We start from the raw sequence: 27,849 nt of genomic DNA, 5'->3' as shown, positions 1-27,849 counted from the left end.
TTTTTCAGTGCAATAATGTCACTATTGAATACAGCTGTAACACTGTACAGCAGAAAAAAATCTGTAATAAAAAACTTGTCTTGAAAGAAAAATAAATTACTATGTAGATCAGACTTCTACGAAAAGTAGCCTAAAACTAAAATATCCGACAGCCGTGAGTGCCCTCTTCACTACAGTAAACACGTACTATGAACAGACCTTTTCACCCATTTCACTACTATGTCCTTTGTTTTTCTTCTAGCGGATTTTCTCTGTAAAGACCGTCTGAGCTGCATCCCCAAGAGCCTAGTTTGCGATGGTCGGTCTCACTGCCACGATGGCTCAGATGAGTTTGATTGTCCGAGTGTAGCTCCTCCTACTCTGCGAACAAATACCCTGAAATGTCGCTTTGGGTCTAGACTGTGTCAAGATATGACAGAATGTGTCCTCTTGAGTCACGTCTGTGATGGAGAGAGAGACTGTCGGGATGGATCAGATGAAGAGGGATGTAGTGAGTATTCATCTAAATGTTTTTAACCTGTCATAAATATACGTTTAGGCATTACAGTTGTTGCTAATAATTTGACAATGTTATATTTAGTTTTGTAAATATTGATCCTTCCTGTTCTTTGCCGTCATGTCTAGATGTTTCAGCCACTCCTGGTGCTACGACTGTTCTTGCAGAAAACCAGAACTTGAATGAATCTGCTGCTCCCATCAAGCCATTTACTCAGTCTACCACCAAGCCGCCTTGCACCAGCCCTTCAGTTCTGTGTCCAAAATCCACTTTATGCATCAACTCAACACAGTTATGTGATGGAAAGACAGACTGCCCTGATGGATCTGATGAAAAGTGTGTGAAAAGATGCCCCTATCAGAGTATGTAGAGCATTCAGTCACCACTTCAATCTGTGCAATCCCACAGTCGTAAAGCTGACTTCTTAATTTTTTACTAAATTGTCATTTTGTATTAAATGTGGTTTGCTAAAATTAAGTTTTCCAACAGAGGTAGGGATGTGAACTAATCTTATATTCTAAATATATTCTGTGTAAATTTGACATACAGAGAAAATTGGACACAGTTCTACTCCAATCTTATTTTCTTCCACCCTCTACAGCGGACTTCCGCTGCAAAGACCGCCGGAGCTGCGTCTCAAAGAGCTTAGTGTGTGATGGCCGCTCTCATTGCCACGATGGCTCAGATGAAGTCGACTGTCCGAGCGTGAGCCTTACCGCAGCTCGGACAAACGTCCTGAAATGTCGCATGGGCTCCAGAATCTGCCGAGATGGGACGCAGTGTGTCCTGTTCAGTCACGTCTGTGATGGAGAGAGGGACTGCAAAGATGGATCAGATGAAGAAGACTGCAGTGAGTTTTTGTGGAAATTTGGCAAACTGAAAGGGTATCACAGGTTTATAAAGTAGTCTGCTCTTGGCATAGCTACCTTTTGAGTATATATCTTTTTCACAACACGTTATTACAATCATTTTGAGATGTGAGTATAAATCAGAATTGACAAATCGCCAACAATAACAGTGCTTATGAAGAATATGAATTTTGAAGCTTGTTCTTAAGGCAGATTATGTTGGTGTGTTTAAATTGAACTTTAAAATAAAACCAACATTTGCATTTGTCAATTTTTAGATGCTAAAGAGATTAACACGCCTACACAAAAACCCTACTCAAATGAATTGCCTTCACCTGTCGAGGCTCCCACCAAGCCGCCCTGTGGCAGCCCTTCGGCTCTGTGTCCAGGTTCATCTTTATGTATTAATGCAACACAGCTGTGTGATGGGAAACAAGACTGTCCTGATGGCTCTGATGAGAACTGTGTGAAAAAGTGTCCTTACAAGAGTAAGTAGTAATGGAATTATTCACTTTTCATCTGATTTGTTGCTTTTGTATCATGTTTAGTAAACAAAATGCTTTCCTTCTTAGCTGACTTCCTCTGCAAAGACCATAGGAGCTGTGTCTCCAAGAGTCTGGTTTGTGACGGACACTCTCATTGCTATGATGGTTCAGATGAGTTCAACTGTGTAACTACTCCTGCATCTCGGGATAATGTGTTGAAGTGCCGTATGGGTACAAGGCCATGTAATGATGGCACAGAGTGTGTCTTATACAGCCACGTATGTGACGGAGAGAACGACTGTAGGGATGGTTCTGATGAACTGGGATGCCAACAAACCTGCCAACAAGGTTGATTTTAATTTAAACTGCTGAAGTGTACATTAAATGTTGCAGATTCTGAACTGTTGAGCTACCCTTTAACTTTCCTCCATTCCAGGTGAGTTTCAGTGCTCCCACGGAAAAATGTGCATCCCCAAGGCTCAGGTGTGCGATGGGAGGTCACAGTGTCGGGACCAGTCGGATGAACTGGACTGCCAGGAACGGCCCAAGAGCTGCGAGCATCAATGTGCTGACGGGAAGCGCTGCATCCCAAAGAAATTGCTGTGTGACGGAGAGAGAGACTGCCTGGATGGCACAGACGAAGTTGGCTGCGGTATATTATTTTCTAGAATTTATTCCTCTTTGATTGATAAATAATTCAACCATATTAGTTGTAGGGGGTTGAAAGCTGGATATCAAATCGCAGGAGCATAATGACATTGACCATTGTTCTCTGATACTTGGTTTCTCCCTTTCCAGAACCCATCACTGCTGCAACAACTCAAACTCCTGTTCTCACTTCCACGTCAACTTGCATCACTCCTTCAGTCCTCTGCCCAGGTTCATCACTGTGTATCTCTCAAAATCAGCTTTGTGATGGGCAAAGAGACTGCCCTGATGGATTTGATGAAAACAGCTGTGTGGTACAATGTGAAAACCCAAGTAAGTCGAAGAAAAAGCGCTTCAGTTTGAATATTCACTCACCGTTATATTACCAATTTTATAATCTTATCTAAAGGATTTGGAAATATTCTCACAATACCTCAATTAGTACATTAATTGGCACATTTTCTCTCTTCACTCAGATGACTTCTTATGCAATGACCGGAGAAAGTGCATCCCCAAGATGCAAGTGTGCGACGGCCGTGCCCACTGTCCCGACGGCTCAGATGAGAACCAGTGTCAATCAGCAGATTCTACTACCATCTGTAAGCCACAGATGCAGTATAACAATAACCTGTACAAGCAGTAGAAAACCTACAAGAACAGTAGTCCTATGCAGACATAATACTATTGAATCTCATAATTCAATACTTTGTGCCTACCTGTACCTTGCCAATAGCTACAAGCTAGTTACATCCTACCAGCTCACACAAACACAGGTTTTAGTAACCACTAGGCGACATGCTACATTTTGGCCAGCTCTCAAAATGTTACTAGTTAACTTCACAACTTATTTGATGCGTAATTTTCTCTCTGCCAAGCTTCCATGAACCTGCTCAATGCCAGATCAACACCTCTGAAGTGCCGTAAAGGGTTTAAGCCATGTAAAGACGGCTTGGAGTGTGTTATGTACAGCCATGTGTGTGACGGAGAGAAGGACTGCCGGGATGGGTCAGACGAAGAGGAATGTGCCACTCGGTGCAAAGCCGGTTTGTTTAGTCTGTTGAGCTGGGAAATTAATGTAAGATTAGCATGTCAAAGATTATCTTCGAAGTCTCCTATCTCCTTTATAGATGAGTTCCGGTGTTCCCACGGGAATAGATGCATCGCGCAACAGCAGGTGTGCAACGGGCAGTACGACTGTCAGGATCGGTCTGATGAAATGGACTGTCGAAGTCTGAGTGAGGGCTGCCATCACCGCTGCGACAACAACAGTCGCTGTATACCAGAAACCTTCCTGTGCGATGGGGAGAGAGACTGCGCTGATGGGTCAGATGAAGAAAAGTGTGGTGGGTGACTTCTTGCAACTTGGATCAACACAGGCAAAAACGAACATTACACAATATCCAGATTTTGGTTTCCCTTCTTTCAGGTTATGTGGCCTGTTCGATTAACCAGTATCGCTGTGCCAGTGGCCAGTGCGTCTATGAGGCTTTGAGGTGTGATGGATATGCTGACTGCGGTGACCGGTCCGATGAGGTGGACTGCTCAAGACCCCCACGCTGCCCAACACCTCTGCGATGCCCACACAGCCATGAATGTTTGCAAAAAAAGTGGCTCTGTGACGGTGAGGACGACTGCAAAGATGGCTCAGATGAGAAGGTGGGGAAGGACAAACGTGTGAGGTGCAATGCATATTGTAGGCAATAATTAAGGGAATTTTGTTTCAGGTTTAAGAAGTGGTGAGTATACTGTAACTGTCAAACTTTTATCCAGAACTGCAATACTCCGCCAGTTAAGTGCAGGGTATACCAGTGGCAGTGTGGAGACATCAATCAGTGCATTCCTCTGCCCTGGAGGTGTGACGGGAAGCAGGACTGTTACAATGGTGTGGACGAGGACAAATGTGAGTTTGTTTATTAAATATTGTGTATACTGCTTGGACTTATTCATTTTGTTGATGAGCTGCATCGGTGGATAGGATTAGTTATAAAAAGTTAGACTGGTTAATCTCATAATTTTTTAAAGTCACTGTTGTTTTACTTTCTGCCATCTGATTTTTATAAGCATTTTCAGAGTGGTAAAAACATGGATGAGAGGAGATATAGTTTTTATCACTGGAAGCAAAAATAAATCTGTGATTGCGATTTCACAGGCAGCCAGAGACAATGCCCCTCCCATCTCTATCAGTGTGGCAGTGGAGAGTGTCTGGACCCCAGTCTGGTCTGTAACGGCTTCACCAACTGTGCCGATGGCTCAGATGAAGGGGCGGGATGTGCTCAACGCAACTGCTCCAGTCAGTCAGCACCTCAGTGCGACCACCACTGTGTCAGCACGCCTAACGGAGCGGTCAGTGCACAACTGATGTTTGTCTGGTTGTTGTTTGTCTGTCCAAATCTGCTATGGCTGCTTTTTCACAGACTTTCTCCTATATTTTCCTTTTTAAAATGGTAGGCAAAGAAACGAAATGATATATGCTTAAGCTGTTTTCTTCGGACATGTTCATTTATTACCAAGTCATGGCAAATATATCTATGGAAAGATATCTAGAAACAAACAGAACTGATTTTATGTGAATATAAAACTGTGCAGATCCATGCTTGGCTTGAAAATTTAGTTTTCTCTCATTTTTCCAGAGATGCTTCTGCACTGCAGGTTTCAGGCGACAGTCCAGGACTATGTCCTGTGTGGACATTGATGAGTGCAATTTATCGCCACATCCCGTCTGCAAACACACTTGCATGAACACCCGCGGATCCTACAGTTGTCACTGCCACCCTGGCTTCTACCTGGAGCCGGACAACAAAAGTTGCAAGACAAAAGGTGCAGTTGGACTAGACAGACTGGCAGCAATGCTAGACTTGTTCTAACTTGCCTCTGCTGTCTTTGCAGTGGCTTTAACTATCCAGTTCCAAGGTATTTTATAGTGGATGTACTGTCAATTACCCTAAACTTACACTGGTGCCCCTAAGCAGAGGAACTACTGGTGTAGTTCATCACAATTGGAATGGAAAAAATTAATAGTGGTGCAAAGTGTCATTGTCTAATTTCTTTCAGTTTACTGATCATGTTTTCATCTCTAGACGAGCCTTTGCTTCTGGCCTCAGTACAGTCAGAACTGTTACTCCTTGGAGTTCGTAGTGGCACCTTACGTCTCCTCTCCTCCGCCAGTCGGCCGGTCTTCTCATTGGATTATCACTGGGCTCAACAGAGAGTTTACTGGCTGAGCCCTGACTACCAAAGCATCCGCTGGGCCGATATGAAAGGCTCAAACAGCAAAGGGACACTGATCAAAGGTATGAATATCTCAGTAATGTTATGGTAGTGCTATTAATGAATCATCTTTCTTGATGTGATAGTATTCTAACATTGGTCAAGCCTTAATGAAGATAATGAAATGCACTGACTTTAATGAAAACTGTGATAAATTTATGATATTCAAATTAAACCTCCTCATAGGCGTGAAGTCGGATTTCATTGCAGTAGACTGGGTTGGTAAGAATCTGTACTGGGTGGATGGACTGGTTGGCCAGATTCTAGCAGTGAAGCTCAGCAATGCCACACTGAGATCTCAGGACTACACTGTGGTCCTGGGTGAAGATCTGGAGCAGCCAAGTTCATTGGTTTTACTGCCACAGAAAGGGTAAGCCTGGTTAGAAAAAGTAAAGAAATTACCCCTGACTGATCACTAAATCTGTCATCATTGCATGTGCTGAATATTCTCAGGTTGATGTTGTGGTCTGAGATCGGCAGCACCCCTCAGATCGAGCGGTCTGGGATGGACGGTTCAAAGAGGAAGGTGGTGGTGAGCCGTGACTTGAGCTGGCCAGTCAGTTTGGCCTATGACCTGCTAGACAACAGGGTGTACTGGGCCGATGAGAAGTTGCGCTGCATAGGCTCCTCCTCTCTGGATGGAGACAACATTAAGGTAAAAGGATATCTGAATTACAGCCACCTTTTGTTGTATGTGCAGTCGATTCAAATGGTCATGAACTTGATCTTCAGTAAATGTGTGGTAATATTTCAACTCGTCTCCCAGCATTAAAATCACATAGTGATGGGGATGTCCTTCTTCCACTAGATCCTCCAGCTAGCTGAGTCTCCAAGTCCTTTCTCAGTGGCAGTCTTCAATAATCGTGTTTTCTGGTCTGACACCAAAAGAAGAACCATCCGTTCAGCTGACAAGAACACTGGGAAAGATCAAAAGGTTCTTCTGAAGAGACCAGGGCAGCCATTTGGACTGAAAGTGAGTCTTTTACATCTAATTATGTGATTATCACTCATAATAAGGCTTGACATGAGCTGGAAAAAAAAAAAAAGACACCATCATTGGGATGAGCCTTGTTCATATTCCCTCTCTCCCTAGCTGATGCATGCCCTTTCCCAGCCATCCGATTTCAGCCCCTGTGATAATCTGCGATGCTCCCATCTCTGTCTGCTGGCTCCAGCAGTCGGAGGAAAATCAGGAGTAGCAGGGTCCCCGGCATCTCCACCAGGGAGGTGGCCTACAGCAGTTTGTCGTTGCCCAAAGGGGCTGCTACTGTCCCAGGACAAGATGACCTGCTCTCTGCCAAGGGAGTCGTCTTTCATGCTTCTCTTGTCTCGTAATACAATCTATCAGGTGAATGCTGCTACTGTAATGTAAAAAAACTCTTTTAAGCAACGCATTTTTCTCTCTGTTGCAAATTTTAATTAATACGCCTGCTTGCTTTTCTTCTTTAGCTCATTTTCTGTTCCACCTTCCTTTTACTTGCAGATTTACTTCCGCTCCATGCATCATGATGGCGTTGCTCTAAAAAAGATGCCAGACAGCCGTGTTTTGTCCCTTCCTGGAGTAAATGAGCCCTTGGCACTAGACGTTTGCATCAAGGAGCTTTCTCTGTATGTGGCTTATTCAGGACTGGGGTCTGTGGAAGTGCTGAGACTTGGCAGCTCCAGGTCTAGACAGGGACTCACACCTGCTGGACAAATACTAAAGCTGAAGGTATGTGTAATTATAAAATCCTGGAGAAATGTCACCTGAGAACATAAATGTACTTAGAATACAAGTTTACCTTGAAGTATCTTGGACAGCATACATTTTAGGTGGCTTGTAAGAGTTCAATCAGTCTCACATGCAACACAGCAGTTCTCCATTATACTTCACTCCCTGGTGAAACTTTAATTCTGGGAGCTGACCTTCTTTGTCCCACAAGAATGGTATAGTCACGTCTCTGGCAGTTGACTGGGTGACCTCCAACCTCTACTGGAGCAGCAGTGAGAGGCCCGATATCCATGTGACCTCCCGCTATAATGGCTACACCACCTCACTGCTGCAAGGATCAATGACGGTAAAAGCAGTAATGCACACATTTGCTCTCTCCTGCTCATCCATCGTCTTTTACTTTTGGCATTTGCATGGACCTTTCCTCTCAAATATATATATATATGACCTTGCGCAACACAATATGCAGTGTAATGTCAAGGCACTGCAGATCTTTATTTTGAAGGCTGAACAAGCAAAGATAATAAATAAGCACTGGCTACATTTACATCGATGATACTTCAACAACATGTGCAAATTGGTTCTGCATCGCTGTGGAGCATCAAATCAGCTAGAAATATAACGGAAGAAGATATTTCATTATTGAAACTGAATTTATTCAATAGAGGATGACCAAGATGTTGCTAATATTTTCCTGTTGACTGAATATTCCTTCTGATTGGGCCAGATTTGTCCAGCCTGTTCTAATTGGGATTTTACTCTGATTTTTAGCACAATATTTGTGTCTATGTAAACACAGCAAGTGACTTTACATTTTTCAGTGATTTAGGTCAAATTATTAATCAGATTGTTAAGGAAATAAAAGTACATCAACATAAGAACTCAAATTAATGTTAACAAACTGGCCCTGCACTCTTTTGCAGTTTCCATTTTGGTATTCTCCATTAACAGAATTAAAAGGTTATTGGAAGTACAGGTACAGATTGCTGCACTCTTGGATAAAGTATTGCAATAATCTTAAAAGTAATGTCAGTGTAGCGGTTATATTTTTCTCCTTCTGGCCTTACTTTTGAGCTCTTTTCCTTGTGGCTTCAAGACTTAGTTTTTTAAATGTGTCTGGTAAGTGTAGCATAGAGCATGTTTATCTTTTCAGGGCATCACATCCATCGCACTGCATCCCCCCTCGGGTCAACTTTGCTACACAGCAATAGTCGTGGTGGCTAGGAAGAGTCAGGCGGAGGTGGATTGTGCCTGGATGGACGGCCGTAACAAAGCAGTGCTTTGGAGGAAGTCGGGCATCCCCTCCTCCCTGGTCTTCGACAATAAGGGAACCAGGATCTACTGGGCCGACACTGGTGGGGTGTTACAAATCTCACATACTAGATTTAGTACGATAATATTTCAGCCAACTTGAAATCCTTATATTTCTTTGATCAGGTGAAGGAATAATTGGCTCCATCGGAGTGGATGGATCAGGATACAAACCGTACAAAACAGGTCGTGATCTGCTTATCTCCTTCACATATGCTACAAACATCCTCTTCTGGGTCACCATGGACAAAGGTAAGGATGGACATGCTTCTCGTTTTGGTGTGTCTTCAGGGTGACGCTACAAAAAATTCAATTAATTTTGTTAGTCCAGAGGTGACTGGTTCCTCTGTTTTAAAACTAAAGCAACCTCACCGATACAAAAGCTGAAACTTGTAAACGAGCGTCTTCAGTACCATCACTTCCTAAGTGCTTTTCTACTCCAGTATTCTGTTCAAAGCTGCTGAGGCCTTCATCTTCGTTTCATCTGTCTTTGTCCCCTTCAGGCAGTAGATGAGATCACAGACTAATGTAACAATTATTTATTCATCATCTTATTCTCTGCAGTCTTCACTGTTATTTAAACATTCATTTCTAATCACATTTTCTCTTCTCCATCATGCCTGTTTCCTTCCTCTCAGATCTTGATGCTCCTTTTTTAATAAAAACTTTTTATTTCATGAAAGTGTGTTTTCCCTCTTTATAGACGTCACCAAACTGTGGTTCAGTGATGGCCTTCAACCTAAACGGCTGTGGTTTGAGACAAAGACCAGCGTGGGAGAAGTCAGAGCCTACACTAACGATAGCCAGTCTGGTGGGTGTTTTCTTTCTCATTAAAAGAAAATAATGGCGTAACAGCAGAGTGTTCCCACATAAATTTATTTTAAAAATTTCCCTCTGTAATGGGAGTTGGTTTGTCAACAGGTGAATGTAGGAAATGACTGAGGTGGAATATCACTGATGGCCACTAGAGGGAGGAGGAAGCATGACAAAATGTCCAAAGTAGGAGCAGTGTTCCAGATATTCAATAATTATTGCATTTATACGATAGTTTCAGAGCCTATACGATATAAAGGAGCAAATATACGTCAGTTTGCCATTTGACTGACAATGAATAAAGCAGCTATTTCATTAAAATGGCCAAGCCTCCGTGTTTATTCCTTAAGTTATTGCAGCTCCATCCACATAGAATATCATTGATTTTAAATGCACTCTCCTACTGTGTGAGTTGTTTTAGTACATACAATAGTTTGGGTCAAAATATGATAATTTTAAAGCGACAGTGGGATATTTCTTCATTTTCCATCTGGCAACATTGAATGAGAAGAATCTGAACAGGGAGAGGGACCAATAGATGGACCAACATATTGGAGCAATGTATGCTTGTCTCTTTGTACCAGTAAAATTCCAGTCGCTGAAGTTCCAACATTCATTCATAGATGACATAGACATCGATGCATGCAGGTTTTGTATTGCTGTGTTGCAAGTAACCTGTCAATCATAGCACTAGGTTTCAAGAAGTATATTAAATAATTTCCCAACCACTTCATGCTGTCATGGTGAGTTTGCTGGATTCTGTTGAAACCAAAACTCATGACCTCAACTTGTCAATGCTTCTTGTAATGCTAACCAACCGGCTTTTTTGTGCCATGTCAGCGTAATCGGTAAAACACAAGTAAGCCAAACCAGTCTGTTAGTCGGAAACGATGAAGTACGCTTATATTTTCACCTCCACTCTTCTATCTGTTTCTGAAGAGAGGGAACTGATGTGTGTTATCGGATACTGCAGAAAGAATAAAAAGGCTCACTTAGGCTCTGGTTGATTTGAATAGCTGAATGGATGGCAGAGTGATGTGATCCCTGTAGGGAGATGGGGCTTGGCAAGGTGTGAGAGGTCCTAGTCTGTTGCTGTATGCTGCAGTGGGAAAGAGGAATGATGAATGGAGCTCTAACACAGGGCGTACACTCGGAGAGCTTAGTCCATTTGCGTGTAACACTTAGCTGTCTAAGGAAGGTAATGGTAAATGCATCAAAAGACAAATGGATATCATGAATAGATTATATGCCGTTCGTTTTTTTTTCTTTAATGACATACTGTCCAACAGCTGCTACAATTCCATTTCATAACTTAAAGCATAACGTTCATAGGAAAAGGTGCTTAATAACCACTAAAGCTACATCTGAACCCAAACCTTGAACAGTCATTCATGAAAATTATTACATTTATGAGACTGAAACTGTCATTTCCTGTTTACCCATTTCCTCCAGGTAGCAATAGCTGCTCCAAGAACAATGGTGGATGTGCCCATCTGTGCCTGCCCTATCCCGGAGGTCGGACATGTACATGTGGACGGGGCTTCTACAGCACCAATGTCACTTCTTGTACTCTGCTCCCCTCGTGCCCCACCGGAGAAGAATCCTGCTTTGACAGCAGCGAGTGTATCGGCAGCAAAAGGTTCTGTGACGGACACGTGGACTGCCCGGACCAGTCAGATGAACAGTACTGTGAGTTCAATTCAATAGTCTTATCTTTAGGGTGACCCAAATACAGATTCACTAGTAATAATTCTGGTACACTGTAGCTTTTGTAGGTTGGGTAATATGATGATTTCATTTGAGTCAGTCATATTAACTTTAGTTCATCACCTCAAACCTCACCAATATTGCAGTGAAGAACTTCATTTTAGACATCTTTCAGTTACCATGGGCCCTATTTCTTCTGACAGTCATTCCATTGTTAAAGGACTAGCACACAATTTTGGAAAATACACTTGCTTTTTGATAGAGTTTAATGGAAGGATTGATACCACTCTTATGTCTATATTGTAAATATCCAGCTACCTCCAGTCGCCTGGATATTCTTAGTATAAAGGATGGATATGGGTGGAAACGAGTCCAAATGTAACAAATATCCACCTATCAGCACCTCTTAAGTTTACTAATAACATGTTAAATCTGGTGTATTTAATCAGTATAAAAAGTAAAGAAATTACTATTTGGGGGTTTTAAGAAAGGTTATGTTGTATGTTTTTCTTAGCTGGACACAGTTACTTCTTGGGTTCTTCTGGTTGCCTGGAAATGTCATGGTCATGAAGAGACCCCAGGAGGTTACAGTCATCAGTTAGAGCAGTGTAGTGTAGGACAATACGTTGGCAGTGTATGATTTCTAACAGTTATTAACAATAACTTTCTCTTTAGGTCCAGTCTCAAACTTTATTAGAACCAAGGGCAGTGATGGCCGTACACCCCAGTCTCCCCCCTCTTCCTCTCACTCCAACAGCCAGAAGAACTCTGTTCTCTCAGTTAAAGACACTGCATCCTGTGATGTCCAACACTGCAACGGTCACGGCCGCTGCATCACAGAAGGAAAAGTGACTCGCTGCCAGTGTCTGGCTGGTTACAAGGGAGAGTTCTGTGAAGAAGAAAGTGGACAAAGCCACGTGGGTGTGATCCTGGGTGTCTTCTTCCTCGTTGCTGGACTGATGGCTGCTGCTTTTATTTTCACTAAGAGGTAGGTCCAGACTGTTTTCTTTTGCACTCTGGAGCACAGGACTCGCTTTGAAGATGAATGGCATCCAGCTAGATTGTCTTTGTGCTGCAGCAGGAGAGCTCATTTCACAGATTGACAATTTGAGACAAACTAAAAATTAAAGTCAGCTTCTATAGTTAAAAAAGAGAAAAGGGTCCAAGGCACCATTTTGGCATTTAACAAAAACTTAAAAGGCCTTTCTTAAAATTAAAAAATAACCCAGACAACCTGAAGAAGGCTATTTGTGCAATAACCTCATTATTAAATGGAGGCCAGTCAACCTTCCTCTACCAATTGGCACTTTTTTAATACTTCACATAATTGAACTTTTGAGCATTTTTTTCCTAAATTAAAGACCTATTTGACCTCTGCACGGGGATCATTACTTAATGACCCTTGTCCCAAAATGAAAAGCTTGTTTCTCTAATGTCTGTGAAGGTTCTCAGTTATCTAGGTCATGGTATATCCAAATACGTTACTGACACTAGTCATGCCAGCATCTGGTCGTTAACAGACACTAGTCAAGCAAGTTTCTGATGGGCTACACCCACAGACGTTCCTATTTAAACCTCAACTCCCCACCAGTCCCTCAGAACTGAAGAAGCCACTTGGTTAAGTGCCAAAACGTCTTCAAGAAACTCTACCAGTCTAGTTGCCTTTCTTTAATGTCTTTGGATGGTTTCTCTAATCTTGTTTCAACAGGAGAGAGTGGGCGTCCATCAGAGGCAGATCTGTGGAAAAAGAAACGCTGATGGCCAACATGGGCCTGCCATTTGACAACTATGATACTGACTCTGAGGTAAAACGGCTGTATTAGTGAAGGGGAAGTAATTTGCAGAAATAAGCAGAGACCTTTACATCAGTTTACTGCTGAAATAGGGCATCCAATAATAAAGAAGTTTTGTTTTTTCATTTTAAATACTTTTAGCATTTATAGAAACACCTTTAATATCAATTAATTGTATTTATTTCAGTTACTTACATTTCTAAAATATGTTGCATCATTAGTTGATGGGATTTCTGCTTAATGTTTTTCTTCATGAAAATGATATTTTCTTCTCCCTCAGGAGCTGGAGTCCCCAGTAGATGTGAAGAACCCCACACTAATGTAAAATCACCGCAGACCAAATAGACTAATCTGTGTTCACTCACAGGCACATCGCCTCCCGTAAACACCTGGTAGCTGATGCTGTACATTGTTACACTAGATTTGTAGTGCTGGATTTAGTCTGAGGATGCATTTCACTAGCCATGAATTTCAACATGCTGATGTGGACTTTCTGTATTGTAATAAAAATGATATACGATGAACCAAAGACCAAACTCCTCTTGTGGGTTTTCTGTACCAAAGAAATTTTATTAGTGAGGTTTCTTACTATGTAAGTGTTCAGAATATTGACTCAGGAGAAAAAAGCTTACTGAAATAAATCAAAGTTGCAGCACACTAGACTTGACTCAAAAAACAAAACAAAAAATGACATTTTTTTTTTTTTTTTAATTCAAACCTGGAGCAGAAAGACTTGTATCATGTCTAATCTTGTCTGGCAGCACAGTGGCACAGTGGTTAGCACTGGTGCCCCACAGCAAGAAGGTTCGTTCCAACCCCCGGGGTAGAGAGAGTTCGATTCTCAGGGCCTTTCTGCGTGGAGTTTGCATGTTCTCCCTGTGTTTGCGTGGGTTTCCTCCAAGCACTCCAGTTTCAGTGGTTTGTATTTGCTAATGATCACATGTCTGTTTTCATGTGATGATTGTGTGACAATGTTTAGTCTGTCATGCATGCCTTTGAGATCACATCGGTGAATTCCTCAGAAGAGCTTTACTTTCCGTTTAGGTGTCTCGCTATCGTGCAGAAGTCTTGCTGTAAACTGACACCAGTTCCAACGAAATGCTTCCTTGTCATTTTGGTTCCTCCCATTCTTTGTTCCTTAATAATATTTGTCATGAACAATCTCGATGCACTTCCTCCTATCATCCAGAAACCACCCATAGATTGAAAGGAAACATGCTTGTTACTTGTTTGACGGTAACTTTTACCACAAAATTAAAGAGTAGTGAGAGCAAGTACAATCACATCTGACTCGTTTAATCATCTGCGCTGACCAAGTTTTAATGTAAATCGGGCACATATTGGAATACATTTAATATAGTTCAGTGAGCCTTTAGTATGTCTACAGTGAGCCGGGCATGTGTAATTTATTTATCAGGTCATGCGTGATCCTCTTGACTCCACCTCATACTGGAGCCTGAGAAAGCAAACATATGCTGCCTGCGGTTTAATGCTGAATGTTGACAATTTATCAAGAGTTCAAATAAACCTTAAACTGCTCTTTAAGGTAGCGTAACCTGCTGAACCTATGTACCACAACAGAAAGCAGTCATGCTACCAGTAGCCTTTAAATTTGAATATTGCCAGGAGGATTTTACATAGGAAGTAGGTAAACTATTGTAGTAAAATAAACAGTCCAGACTTGTGTAAGAGCATGATGAGAGCTGAGAGGGCATGTTCTGGATAACATTGCAAGAAAACAAATGAACAAATTTTAAATTTTCTTTTAAACAATCTTGGAAATATTCTTCAGAGAGCTGGATTTGTCCTTAAGTTATTGCTTTAGCCAGCAGCTGGTTAGCTTATCTTGGCATAAAGACATGGGAAATGCTTTTGCTATCTTCAATTGTGCTCGTTTGTAAATGTAAGTAAATGGCTGAAGTGCGAGGTAAGTTAATATAATATTGTTTAGGCGTATATAGTTTACATCATAGTTTTTAACAAGTCTGAAGAACATTCCCAGTGGCCTAATCCTTTCTTTATATCTTTGAATTTCCTAAAGTACGTTAGCAAGTTAGCTTGCTAATCTGTTAGCCTTAGCCGCGGTGGCGTAATGTTTTAGACGTTTCAGACCAGACCCAGTAGTTGCCTAGCAGCGATGTTCTCACCACTTACGGCTGATGTTACTACTTGAATTTCGGTACAGGAATTCCAGTGTCGTAACCACGAGCTCACTAGTTTAATTTAAAGGCAGCCAAGCACTAGCACAGTGACGGTATGTACTAGGCCAAGCAGCCAACTTACTTTAATGCCGCAGGAGAAAATAGCATTGACTGTATATACTATTAAAACGGTAGTTAATTCCTGGAATGTTCCTTGCCCATGTTGCTAGGCAACAAAGGTTACTTTTTCAATATTCAAAGTAGGACGGTTACATTTTTCCTTTTTAAAAACTGGAGCACACAAGACATTGAACATATGGGTTGGGAGAGTCTGAGCTGCTCCCACGGTTCTGCCTGTCTGGCTATAATGATTTTATTAAGGTTTGTCTAATTGCACTGTAATGCAGCTAACATGACTCCATTGATGAGTTGCTCGGTGGCTTTCAGGTGACAAATCTCTCTTTGTCGTCATGCTTGAACAGACTTGTACTGCATTGTTTTCTCTGGGACTCTTACATTATCTGATCTTTGCCATTGCCATGCCTAAAGCAACTTCCTCCAGTTCATGTGAGTTAAATGCCAAAGTGCGGGTTAGAGATCACTGAGATCGTTCCAGTTCTGCTCTGTCTCCCTGCTGTACACCATATGTAGAGAAGCACATGGAGAGCTGTTATGATTCAATGAAGTGGTTCCCAACAATTTTTGTCAGATGTAATTACTCAGGACGGTCAGATCCTGTACTCTGTGACTGACACCATAATGTGGTCCAAATCTGTTCATCTGATTTGATTTTAAATATAATTCTAAATCTCAATATAACATCCGCATAGTAAACTTTGCATTTTTGCTAGCTTCAGGCATGCATGCATTACATTTAGCTAAATATACTTTTCCACTAATTTATCATTTCAACCCGTTTAATCACTATTAAAACCTTTTCCATTACTTTAAGCATTCCAGTTCATAGTCATCTATACTAATTGTTTGTTATTTGTAACTTCTTGTTAACTGGTTAGACATAATTTCATTTAAATGCATAGCCAGATCTTATCCGTTCTAATTGTCACATTTTTTATTTTTTTTTATTCGGTTCCCATTTTCCCTGTGTTCCCCGAACTATTTGTTTCTTTGCGTCAAATCTGCTGGAAACGATGAGCAAGTTTCTCCACTGGGTAGCTTAAAAGCAGAAACGTGGTGTGAATCTGACTCACCCTGGCTCGGATGACAGCAAAACAATGGGCCAACTGAGTAACTTGTTGCAATAACCACAAGATAATGACTGCGATTTGTCTGATTTATGTTTCCAGTCAACGATCAGTTAAAGTAACGCATGACCGTGTGAACATGAAATGTAAAAAGGCTAATGCTCCATAAAAAAAAAGAGTGATAAATTGTTAACCACATAAATAGTTATATTTTTTCAAATTGTGAGAGTGTGTTCTGAGGTGTTTACAACTGTTTAGTGTTTGCTCAGTCTGCCTTACTTAATGCCACTTGTGCAACACATGCATGAACATTGCATGTTACACAGACATGACGGTCTTGTCAGGTCTTGCCAGGTAAGTCCTGTTCAAGCCTGACTCCTCCCTCTTCCCTCCCCCACTGGTTTCCCAAACACACCTACTGTAGTTCAGTACAATAGGCTTCAGGTAAAAGTGCTTCACCCCTTCACTTTACTTTTAGTCATCTTCTTTACTTGTATCTATTATTCTTTATTCATGGCGTCTTCCTTTTTACTATAAGGAGTCATTGTGCCAAAGGTGCAGCGCAAATGATTTAATTTTTTTTCCCACGGATAAGCTTCATGAATCAGCACTTAACTGGAGCATACCTTTAGTTTGCTCTCTCCTTATGAAATGTAACATTGCTTCATTACTGCTGGGGATATTTGAGCGGGAGTGTATATGACTCAGGGCATTTAAAGATAAGGCAAAGGGAGGAGGAGGAGGAGGAGGTGTTCTTATGTGTGTGTGTTTCTGGGAGAGAAAAAAAAGCAGACAGGTTTTCACAGGTCTCGTCTTTCTTCCTCTGTTCCCCCTTTTGTTTCAGATTCCCTCACTGAAACGAGGAACTCCGGATTCACTACCGAAGACTGAGGACGACCCTGCCACGCATAGTTAAACTCTTTTATTTTAGGACAGCAGTTGTGCACCATTTACGTCTGTGAGTAAGACTTTATTTATTTTTTTATGTTGCTACAGTATTTCAGTCCATCCCAGACCTGAATCCGGCGCGAAACATGATATTTTTGTATTTTTGGGAGAAGATTTGGCAATGTCCCACATCACCACGTATTTAACCTTTCATGCTTTAGTTGCTGTTGTCTCTTACTTCTCTGCAGCAGCTTTTATTTATTGTATATTAGGCTGTAATGCAACTGTTTGGTTAGCAACTTAGTTAGTGTCTTTGGTTTATTTATGGTGACTGAGAATTTTCACTCAGGTGTTGAGAGTCTAAAAAGCAGAACACACATTTTATTAAACTACTTCTAATCAGTATTTCAGTTAATATTTATTTAACTGTTAAAAGTTTTGTTTTGTTCACAGTCTTGAGCAGTTGTTATGGTTGTTTTGTTGGCCTACTTGCGTCATTTCTATGTGATGATTTAAAAGTAAAATATGTTCGACCGGTGCACCGGTATGGCCTGACTGGTGTTTCTGGTGTTTTATAAAACTAGAAAAAGTATTAAGAAGAACTTTCTAGTAATAAATGCTATTTAGGGTTTGGGATGTGATCCATTCTGAATTATTAATCCACTTGTAATCCACTTGTACAATCATGGGGATCGTAATTTATACCATCTCTGTCATGCTTGGTTTCCATATTCTTAATTCCATTAGAGAACTTGTAATTTTGATTATTTTGCCAGGCACTTGAAGAACGCACAGAGTGCTACAGTGTCTCAGATGTCAATCACTTTCTGTGAAAGTTGTAATAAACCAAAGTTAAAAAACAAAAAAAGTACAATAAGAACATCCTAACAAAAAAACACTGGCCTGTGGTGAAAGATCTGATCACCTGTTCATGTCAAGTTTCCAACCTCTGGTCAAAAATAGCCCTTTTTTGCTCCAGCGTGAACATTGTTATTATAAGATCTGTCCAGGCCTGCCTTTAAAACGGAGTGAGAGCTAACAACGTGTTGTATGGTCAAATAACATGTTTGTCAGGCGTCGTTAAGTGTGTGCTTTTCCATCGTGTTGGAGAAGTGCACTGCTTATCATTTAAAATACAACACAAAAATAACACTTTGAAGCAATTTAAAGCAAATTCTTCTTTGTTCAGTCATGAATCAAGTTACTGATGTGAGGCAGCAGAACTTTAATCATTTACTACTAAGCTTTAAATGAAGTGATCTAAAGAAGGACTGCTGAAAAAAATAAAAAAATATTTTTTGGAGATCTGTTTGTCTTAACCTAGCCTCAAGACATCCATTTCAGTTCTGTGTCATGTTTCTCTGTTGTGTGTGTTTAAGGGTGTGTCTTGTCCACCTAGTCACCTCTCTGCTCTCCTACTCTCCATGTGCTTCTTCCCTTAATAGTACAGTCTTCTCTTCCCTCCGCTCCCAATGACCTCCTCTGTCCCACCACCCCAACCAAGGGGCATTGACCACAACATACCGACCTGTGGAGAGACTCAGTGTAATGGCCACGGTGTCTGTGTGGCTCCTCCGGGCGGAGGTGTTGATATGGTGTGCGACTGTATTCTGGGCTACCACGGTACATCGTGTGAGGATACGGTCAATGGGGCCTTAAGCTTACCACTGACGCTGAGTGTCCTAGGTGTCATCATCGGCCTGTTGATCCTGGCTTTCATCCTGGCCAAGATGCGTCGGAAACAAAAGAAGAGGCAGAGGTACAGTACAAAACTTTCCTGTCTGTTTTTTTACAAGGAGAGTGTTGTTAATGTGTGTATTTGTGTGATGTGAGTGATATTAGAGGATAATATTAATGCTACAGAGTGGGACCTTACATTCAACCTCTTCTCGAAGGAGTTTATGGAGGCTGATGAAGCGAATCAGTGCCAAAACTGAAGAGGGGAACAACCACAGCGACAAAAACAGAGGCTAGGCTACAGCAACCCTGAGTGTGCTGCAGAAGTTATCAATGTAACTTAGGTTCTATGAATTCACAGTCCCTGGCAGTCAAGAAGACAAAAAATAGAGCATATGAGGCGTCCAAGAAAAGTTTCTCATGCTCCAGATACAAAAAGAAGTCTAAAAAAGAAAGTGCTCAACGTCCAGCAAAACATGTATTACTGTTTGTGTGCCTTTTCCTTGTTGGAGAGCACTGAAAGAAGAAAAGGGACTGGTGCACCGTGGGCGTAGATCATACAAATGCATCATCAGTGTCTGTGTAGTTTCTCCCACTGCCATAAGAGGGAGACAGAAATCCTGCCGCTTAGCTTTAAATCCTGTGGCCTTTTATGGACTTGTGTTTAGCCTGTGAATTAGCATAAAAACAGTAAGAGCCTTCGGGTTTGTAGCTCTAAATTTTCTGCTCAGAATACTTTGCACTGCATTGGTTGTTTCTTTTCATTATTATTACGAATGACGAATAGCCAGTATATTTTTCTGCAGTCCCAGCACAGCCCCGTACGTGTTTTAGTTTCCAGCTGAGAGCTTCACCATTGTTAATTTGATTAGGGAAATATCTGTGTGGGTTTACCGAGAGAAGCACAAACACAAATTAATCGTGTGTTTTTGTTTGTTGTCAACAGGAAAGATCTGGCAGCAAACCACGGCTACAACATCGCCATATAACATGGATCCCATGTCAGCCATGATGAGGTACTGGAGATATTTAAAACATTTACAGTTTTGGGAAGGAGCTGTCTGGATGTCAGATTATGCAGTGTAGATACATGTAGAATTTAATGTGTGTAAGTGATTTAATTCAGATTTTCTTTAATTTTTTTTGAGGAAATAATGACTCCCCAGTAAAAAACCATACCTTTAATGTTTACCAAATGTGTTGCGTATTTAATTCCTTTTGAATAATTTGCCAAATCACATTTTTTTTAATATATCCGTCTAACATACTAAATATAATTCCTCTCATTTTTGTCCAGGTGTGTGGACACACTACTGAGCTTCCGTCAGGATTCCTCCGCAGGGCTTACGGCACAGTTTTTTGCTATGCATCAATTTTTCAAAACGACAAAAAGCACGTCTACTTTTCTGCCATGTGGACTGACCTTTCTGTACCACTGAATGGCTTGTGCTGCAGCCTCCCCGCGAATCAAACACTGACCTGATGGATCCGTTTGTTCCGTCTAAACACAGACACATCCCTGACTACGATTCCAGTTTGTACTATTCGGACTTTATTCTGGTATATACTAGTTAACAGTGGCACAAATTCATCCACCCAAGCTTCTCCAGATCTCTTGGTAATTCATTTAAACAGGTAGATTGCTATCGACTTACATGTTTATAGACTGTAATAGACAAACTCTAATAGCAGATGAGGTCTTGTCACTTCCCATATATGTTCACATTTTTGACAGTCCACACGCTCTCTCCTACTGGACGGACTTTAATGGACCTCATTATCACATGCTTCGCAGTTTGATTCCACAGCAACAAATGTCAGGATGTGCCCACACTAAAATCAGAATCTGCTTCCCTGATCACATTCCTGCTTGGTATGCAAATGTTTCCATAGATACGCTGTCCTCCAACACCAATTACACTTAGGGATGCAAAAGGATCAGTTTCTGTCTGAAGCGGGGAACCAGCTTCCTTTAACGCAGCAAGAGCAACGGTTATTGCTTTTATGACATTAAGCTCATCTTTCCGACATGTCTTTGAACGCAGCAGCGCTAGAGGTCGTACAGATGCTGAAAACTAAAAGTGGATCTACGTTAAACCGTTCCATGGCAGTCGATTTGCCACGGGGGGGTGAGCCAGATCTGATTCTGTCCTATTTTTTTTTTTTTTTTTTTTTTTTAGCGACAAATTTATTTAGAAAATAAGCACTTTAACCCAAAATGTCATAGTTTACTTCCATTGTTGTCAAAGTGGCAGCATCATTCATGTCCTTGTTGCTGTTTATATATATATCACTCCCGTTAACATTTGCCTGCATTTATTGAGCATTTAGTTTCCTCTGAGGTCTCAATGATCTCTTTGCTGCAGAACAGAAACGCATAACGTCACTGGCATTCTTTAGCTCTGACTTTTATTCGCATGGCAACGAGAAGGCTCCTCCATCTCTCACTGGAAATGGTAGAGTTTTATAAAACTGGCACCTTCTGTTTGTTTTGGTCCTCAATGAGTAATCAAGTTACTTTAGGTAACGTAGCCAGTGTTGAGTGCTTTTTGTGCTCTATTGTCTGTTTCTTTTGTACCCTTCTGACTGAATAAATGTGTTTTTACAGACCTTCAGCTCCGTCACTACTGATAACCTCAAACACATGTCTTTATTTTATTATCCTTTCCTCTGATTTCCTGTAGTGGTAACCTCTGCGTAGCTCCTGAGCAGAGGTTTGCTCATATAACGTTATTGCGCAATATAGGGCTGCGGTAAGAGGAGAGAGTGATGAGTGTCAGCGGCAAGCCTGTGACTGCGTGCACTTCATAAATAGATTGAATGTTTCTGCTCAGAGGTGATGAATCAGAGTGACACAACACTTTACAGAAGACACTCATTTGATGTGTTTTGTAAATATCTGCGTCTCCGAGCTCTCGGAAAATTATATTTCACCCCTGCCGCACACAACATTCAATCGTGTGTCTGCCTCTTACCTAAAATCTCTGGTGGTCTATTTTTTCCTCCATAGAGTAAAGCAACACACGTACTTCTGTTTTTTTTTTTTTTTTTTATAATTACCTTCTAGTCAAAACTATCTTTATTTTCTTGTTTTATTGTTTCTAATTAGGCTATAATGTATTTTTTGTTAGACATCTGTTACGTCTGAACACTTAAGATGCTTTCTCTCTCTGTGCCATAACTTCACATCAACATAAAGCCATAGCTTTTTAGGATATCTGTTCTTTTAGTCAGTTTACCTGCCATGTATACTTTTACAATAATGCCTCACTGTGCTGTTTACGTTCAAACTGTATTTAATATGCTGTAGCTTTTGTATGTTTTTTTAGCTTTCAAATAAAACCCACCGAAACTCTAATAAACCAGTGATTTATTTATACGTGAATGCTTTAGGAATGCTCAGATTCAACTGGCACTGGTTAAATTTTACAGTTTATTGCCAGACAGAAAGATAACGCCGGTGAGTTTAAAAGCGACCTTGAGCTGACAGCAGATGTTTTCAGTTTTCATTGCAGGGTGCGACTGGTTCTTAACACAGAGAACAGACCGTCGCTATGTTTTTCTGGGATCCGGCGACACAATAAGTGTTGGCTTCACTGTTTATTGAACCGACGTGCTGGCATTCTTTGTCATGTGAGGAAGTATGTATGTGATCCAACAAGGAACAGGAAGGATCTGCACAGAGGACGCCCCCATGCACCTGCTCTTCTATTCATTAGCTTACTTTGCATGACACGGAGGGAAACGCAAACTGAAATCATGACAAAATTAACTTTAGCAGAATTTCCAAAACTGGAAGTGCTATGTTGACGTTTAGTGGTTGCATTATGGGAAATTCAGGATCCAGACTTTATTCAGTTTGACCCATGCATATTTTCCTGGTTTGTTATGAGTATTCTTCTAACCAGTTACAGAACACTGGAAATGTTTTGGTCCAAAGTGCTTTATGTGTCAAAAATAAGTGGAAAACTACAGAATGGGGATTCTAGGTTTACGCGGAGGCTTCTCAGCCACCCTGCATGATATACAAATGAGAACTAGTCTTTAGCCACACCTTAAATACCAAGCCTATTCTCACCCCACCTATATTCTGCTGTCATCTTATGAGCCAGTGCATTCTTCCAAGGCGGCTTTTTCATTTTTATTGGACACGCAAGACAATCACCTGACAAGTGATTTAATATACACCGATCAGCCACAACATTAAAACCACTGACAGGTGAACTAAATAACATTGACCATCTTGTGGAAACGTTTGGACCTGGCATTCATGTGGATGTTACTTAGACATGTAGCACCCACCTAGACCAGACCAGGCACCCACACCCCATAGCAATGACACTCCTTGATCGCAGCAGCCATCCCCAGCAGGATGCAGCCTGACACAGACACACACACACAAAAACAATTTAGGAACAACTCAAAAAAACATGAAGAACAGCACAAGGTGCTGGCCTCCAAATTCACTAGATCCCAAACTGATCAAGTATCTGTGGGATGATCCACAGAGGCCTCTCCCCTCAACCCATAGCACCCAAAGATCCCCACTAACAACATTCTGTTACCAGACACCACAGGACACCCTCAGAAGGCCTATGTCCGTTCTTTGATTCTCTGTTACAACTGTTTTGGAGACACAAGGGAGACCTGCAAAATATTACACATATATCTTCCTCCTATAGTCTACAGGAGGGAGATATATTCTTTGTGAGTTTCCATTTTTCCCCCCTTTGCAGATTTCTTTGCCAGACATCACGTCCTGCTTATCCGCTGGGGTGCGTCTGAATAAAATATATGAAGAATTCAAAAAAATAACAAATGGAAGATAACCATTTAGAGCAGAAGTCAGAGTGTATAGCATACTTTTTTATCTTCTTATGTCATCCACACACAAACACAAAAGCAGTGATAATACTGATACAGATCAGAACAAACTAACAACAAATATGAAAATGAAACTAAAAATTACGTTGTCATACAGCTGCTAATAATAGCAGTCCCTTCTACCCTGGAGCTCTCTGTGCCAACACCAAGCGGCATCTTGCATAATTTGTCCAGACTTTACTGAGCTTGGCTCGTTCACTGCAGATGCCACCTGTTACGTCCTTCTTCGCCCTCACTGGCCTTGTAGTTGCAGTGCAAGTGTCTTTGGCTGTCACATGGCCTTAATTAATAAGCTAATAAGCTACACCTAAGGTGCAGATGTGATTCTCAAGTCTGTTGTGGCCTTTGGCAAGAAATTTCACTTAACAAACATTACAGAGAAAAAGTATAGTCCAGATGAGCTTGTTTTGCCCGCTAGTGTCCCATAACATGACTGATGAAACTCTAGAAATGCCAGACACCATGTGTTTATTCAGTGACAGTGTCTAGGTTGGCTGGTACTTTAAATACTAGCTTGTTATTTCAGGCCTCCTTTTTCTTTTCGTATTGGACACGCTGCTCTGTTAACTAACAAATATTAACCGTCCATGAAACAACAAAAGAAATAATGTGATGAGGAAGAAGTTTTATTGATTGTCTCTCTCATAGCAGTATTCACTTAGCCATTTAGCATTTTTATTAATCGTCATTTTCTGCTGGGGAATAACTTCTTTTCATTTTGAGTTAAACGCTGCTGTCGTACTTAACCACTTTTAAAACATGTAACCGGTCCGACTGTACTGACTTGTCTCATGTGGGGGCCAATTAAGGATGTCTGCCACCGTCATTTTAAACTTAGCATATTTCCACTGCTGTAGTTCAGCGTTTGTTGGCCCCTGCTGGCCTGGGCCCGCAAGCATTTGTGTGCCTTTCCTGTTGACAGGCTGGTGGTGTGGACCTTGTGTCTTCAGTGTGCATTTGGCCGAGGAGACCTGAGAGAGTAGACGTAACTCTTCAGCTGCAGTAGAGTCCCACATCTCAAGTCGTCTGTCGTCTGTCTCCCTTTTATGTTGTGGCCCTGGAGCCTGGTGTTGAAAACAGCTAATGCACACTGGGTCTAAAATGTTATGGACATTTGTCGTGTTCAGTCAAATTTAGTGTAGCTGCAGGTGAGAATATTTAGAACAACATTAAAACATCATCAGTGCCACGTTTTTATATGTCTGCCGTTCGCGCTCTAATATACAGGTTTGATTTAGTAAACTTTCAGTTCTATTTTTCAGACCTCCATCTGGCAAAATCACACATTTAAGGACACTTGCTGTATTTGAAAACGTCTGATCTCTTGTCCGTAGTGACCGAGGTTATTCATTTTCGGAAAATATTTTAACACGGATAATCTTTTATCAGATTCAAGATATTTTTAGCAGCCAAAAAGAGTTTCCATACATTCTTCGGCATTCATTGTCATGTGCAGGAGCTGATGCACTCATTCCAGCCTGACTGAGTTAAAATCTGCTTTACATCTAACTCGCCTCGCAGCGAGAAACTGTCTTGCTATTTCCATCAGAGCGGATTTAATCACTAAAGTGTAGTGTAGAGAGGCGGCAGTTCCACACAGCGGCGCCTTGTCTCGTATGTAACATCAGGTTGAACAGAAAGGATAATGTTGTTGGACCAGATGTGTAAAGAAACCAACCTCTCAGACCGGTCAGACTACATTGTCTGTATACTTATGAGGTTAAGACGGCAAACTGGGTGAAAGATAGATAGAAGATTATTGCCTGCCTTTGTGTGTTTTGCCTAAAGACTCTCCTTTTTTTTTTTACTTTTCAAGGAGAAAAAGTTGTTTTTTCTATTTGAACTAAAGTTAAATCAAGAAAACGGACTCAGGTCTTATTAGGAAACAGAGTGCACATTTAATGAACAGCAGTGAGTACAGCATTGACCACTTCCCCATGTTCCAACAGGATGCCTGTCGGCCTACAAATAATTTTAAAGTGCGTGAGAATAACCTATTTACAAGAAAGTAGACAAAAGAATACGATAGCGTTCACAAAGCCCCACAAAAGCTTCCTGGAAGATGAGCAGTATTTACAGCTGGAGTTTTGATTCTAAATGATAACTTTACATTTACACTTGTCTTCAGGCTGATGGCTAAATGGTGTTTTCTTCCCTCAGTGATTCATTGTCCATGCAAAAGACTTCATTCCTTAGAGTCCTTCATATCAAGCTCCTTTCATTTTCTCCCATCATAATGTCTACCATCTATACTTTTATGACTGCACTGCTCCAGGCCTACAACTAATATGTTACAATGATAATGAATCAAGCTGGGTTCGTTTTAACTTGCAGGAAGCACACTGTTTATTGGACTATTTCCACTTGGCTAATAATATTTAAGGTATTTGATCTCTTACCGCTGACATACTCTGTTAAGGCCTCAAAATACTTGTGTGTGGTGACTTTAAAGTACTTGGTAGTTGTATGCTCTATGTTTTTTCTACAATACTCTTCCTGGTGTCTCGGTCCCTTTTGCAAATACTCAAGTTGTCTTCCTTCTCCGTGGGGTCGTGCGTCTTCAGGTTATGCTTCTATAAGTCTGCGTCGTAAGGCCTGCCGTTAAAGGACGTGTTGGCTGAGCGGGCCGCGGGGCTCTTGGCCCGGGGGAAGGAGACGTCGTCGTCCATGGAGTCCTTGGAGTACGGGACGCTGGTGCTGCTGGCGCTGCTCCTGGCCCGGTCCAGGCTCGGCACGTCGACGCGCCTCGACGGTGGCTTCTGGTGCCGGAAGCGGCCAGTGACCTCCTCGACCCGCGTCTCGCCCCGGTTCTTGCCTCCGCAGCAGCGGCAGATTCCGATGAATATGACGAAGCCGCCCAGGATTTCGAATATCCCGCCGATGTAGCCCAGGATGATGCAGTAGCCGACGAGCACGGTTTCGTTGTTGTTGTTGATCAGGGTCACCGACGTGACTTCGTTGAGGATGTGCGTGTACCATGCGATGGGTATGATGGTCATGACGCCCGAGAGGAAGATGAGCAGCCCGCCCAAGCCGGCGACTACCCAGTTCGGGTTGCTCCTCCAGCAGCGGATCCCCGGGATGGCCACGGCCAGCCCGATCAGAGTCACGATGAGCGAGGCCACCATCAACCCCTGCGCGACCCTGATGACCTCGTTGTCGCTAAAGTATGTGGGGTCATCCAGACCGCACGTCGGACTGTCTGTGGTCGTCTCTCTGCTACAGATGTCCCAGATGCCCTGCTCGATGAACTCGCTCTCTGGCCTGTTGTCGAGGTTGCTCACGGTCCTCCAGTTGGGGGCCACGGTGGCGGTCAGGTTCAGCACCCAGCCGCAGGGAGCCATGACCAACCCAAAAATGAAGATCCCCGGGGTGCGCAGTGATAACCGGACCCACTCCTGCGCTGATCGGTTCGGCATGATTTCTGTTGTTGTTGTTGTTGTTGTTGTTGTTGTTGTTGCTTTAGTTGCTGCTGCTTCTGGTGATGTGCGTATCACTGCTGACAAACTCAGAGTAGTAGTTTCTAAAGGAGCGGAAGAGTTTTGACAGCCGCAACAGCTGGTCTGAAAAAAAAAAACGAGTCGGACTGAAACTTGGCAGTGGGCGGTGCTTCAGCCCGTACCTGTCTGCCAGTCTCCAAATAGAACAGGTGTGTCGCGCCGTGCTCAGGCGGACGGAGAGGCTATTTCATCTTCACGGGGAGGGAGGGAGGGAGTTTCGATGATCAGTTTTGTCATGCAAATTTTTGATGCGATAAAGACAGGAAGAGGTTTCCAGGTCGTCTGCATCTCGAGCTTCGTTTCAAAAGAGCAAAACGACGTATATTTAAGCACGTTATTTGACCTGGCCAAACTAAAAGCGTTTCACTGCTGCAGCCAAGGCATTGTTTAGTAAAAATATAAAACATCTGAACTCAGACAACCACAAAAGCAAAAAGTTATGTGTCTGAGAGTCCATCTCATATTTTTTTATTGA

At 41.9% G+C, this 27,849-nt stretch overlaps 3 protein-coding genes across 7 annotated transcripts; 2 read left to right on the top strand and 1 right to left on the bottom strand.

Annotated features, from left to right (window-relative positions):
- The first annotated feature begins 171 nt into the window (after nt 1–171).
- LOC311507568 (vitellogenin receptor-like) lies at nt 172–13,688 on the top strand. Of its 4 annotated transcripts, XM_084571952.1 has the most exons (25): nt 172–858; nt 1,098–2,177; nt 2,266–2,481; nt 2,628–2,810; nt 2,954–3,076; nt 3,353–3,520; nt 3,605–3,820; nt 3,904–4,133; nt 4,248–4,377; nt 4,627–4,820; nt 5,108–5,294; nt 5,555–5,767; nt 5,931–6,114; nt 6,198–6,399; nt 6,553–6,717; nt 6,838–7,092; nt 7,228–7,455; nt 7,667–7,801; nt 8,609–8,810; nt 8,893–9,018; nt 9,470–9,577; nt 11,032–11,268; nt 11,962–12,274; nt 12,995–13,091; nt 13,360–13,688. In XM_084571952.1, exons 2-25 carry the CDS (start codon nt 1,901–1,903, stop codon nt 13,402–13,404), a joined length of 4,434 nt encoding a protein of 1,477 aa, XP_084428078.1. In that variant the 5' UTR covers nt 172–858; nt 1,098–1,900; the 3' UTR covers nt 13,405–13,688. The 4 variants fall into 4 exon arrangements, with proteins under 4 accessions (XP_084428078.1, XP_084428079.1, XP_084428077.1 ...); XM_084571953.1 differs by having other exon boundaries at nt 172–2,177; nt 5,955–6,114; XM_084571951.1 differs by having other exon boundaries at nt 172–2,177.
- Nucleotides 13,689–17,071: 3,383 nt separating this feature from the next.
- Nucleotides 17,072–21,599, top strand: LOC311507724 (uncharacterized protein). 2 transcript variants are annotated; one of them, XM_084572183.1, is made up of 4 exons: nt 17,072–17,383; nt 18,764–19,072; nt 19,937–20,006; nt 20,288–21,599. In XM_084572183.1, exons 2-3 carry the CDS (start codon nt 18,786–18,788, stop codon nt 19,977–19,979), a joined length of 330 nt encoding a protein of 109 aa, XP_084428309.1. In that variant the 5' UTR covers nt 17,072–17,383; nt 18,764–18,785; the 3' UTR covers nt 19,980–20,006; nt 20,288–21,599. The 2 variants fall into 2 exon arrangements, with proteins under 2 accessions (XP_084428309.1, XP_084428308.1); XM_084572182.1 differs by having other exon boundaries at nt 18,759–19,072.
- Nucleotides 21,600–25,734: 4,135 nt separating this feature from the next.
- LOC311508192 (claudin-23-like) lies at nt 25,735–27,376 on the bottom strand. Its single transcript, XM_084572877.1, has one exon. The coding sequence runs from the start codon at nt 27,291–27,293 to the stop codon at nt 26,448–26,450; it is 846 nt and encodes a 281-aa protein (XP_084429003.1). The 5' UTR covers nt 27,294–27,376; the 3' UTR covers nt 25,735–26,447.
- Nucleotides 27,377–27,849: the final 473 nt, after the last annotated feature.

The sequence above is a fragment of the Chelon labrosus genome (genome assembly GCF_963514085.1).
Source record: "Chelon labrosus genome assembly, chromosome: 22".
In the NCBI taxonomy this organism is placed as follows: Eukaryota; Metazoa; Chordata; class Actinopteri; order Mugiliformes; family Mugilidae; genus Chelon; species Chelon labrosus.
The sequence above is the reverse complement of the archived record's forward strand: the minus strand, read 5'-3'. Positions and strand labels throughout refer to the sequence as shown.

Bases quoted from the DNA above. Each gene is read 5' to 3' on its own strand.
- LOC311507568 (XM_084571952.1), top strand. From the start codon at position 1,901: ATGCTTTCCTTCTTAGCTGACTTCCTCTGCAAAGACCATAGGAGCTGT. The intron at 3,077-3,352 runs GTAAGCCACAGA...CTCTCTGCCAAG, and splicing joins AGCAGATTCTACTACCATCT to CTTCCATGAACCTGCTCAAT. The intron at 5,295-5,554 runs GTGCAGTTGGAC...TTTCATCTCTAG, and splicing joins CAAAAGTTGCAAGACAAAAG to ACGAGCCTTTGCTTCTGGCC.
- LOC311507724 (XM_084572183.1), top strand. From the start codon at position 18,786: ATGACCTCCTCTGTCCCACCACCCCAACCAAGGGGCATTGACCACAAC. The intron at 19,073-19,936 runs GTACAGTACAAA...TGTTGTCAACAG, and splicing joins AAACAAAAGAAGAGGCAGAG to GAAAGATCTGGCAGCAAACC.
- LOC311508192 (XM_084572877.1), bottom strand. From the start codon at position 27,293: ATGCCGAACCGATCAGCGCAGGAGTGGGTCCGGTTATCACTGCGCACC.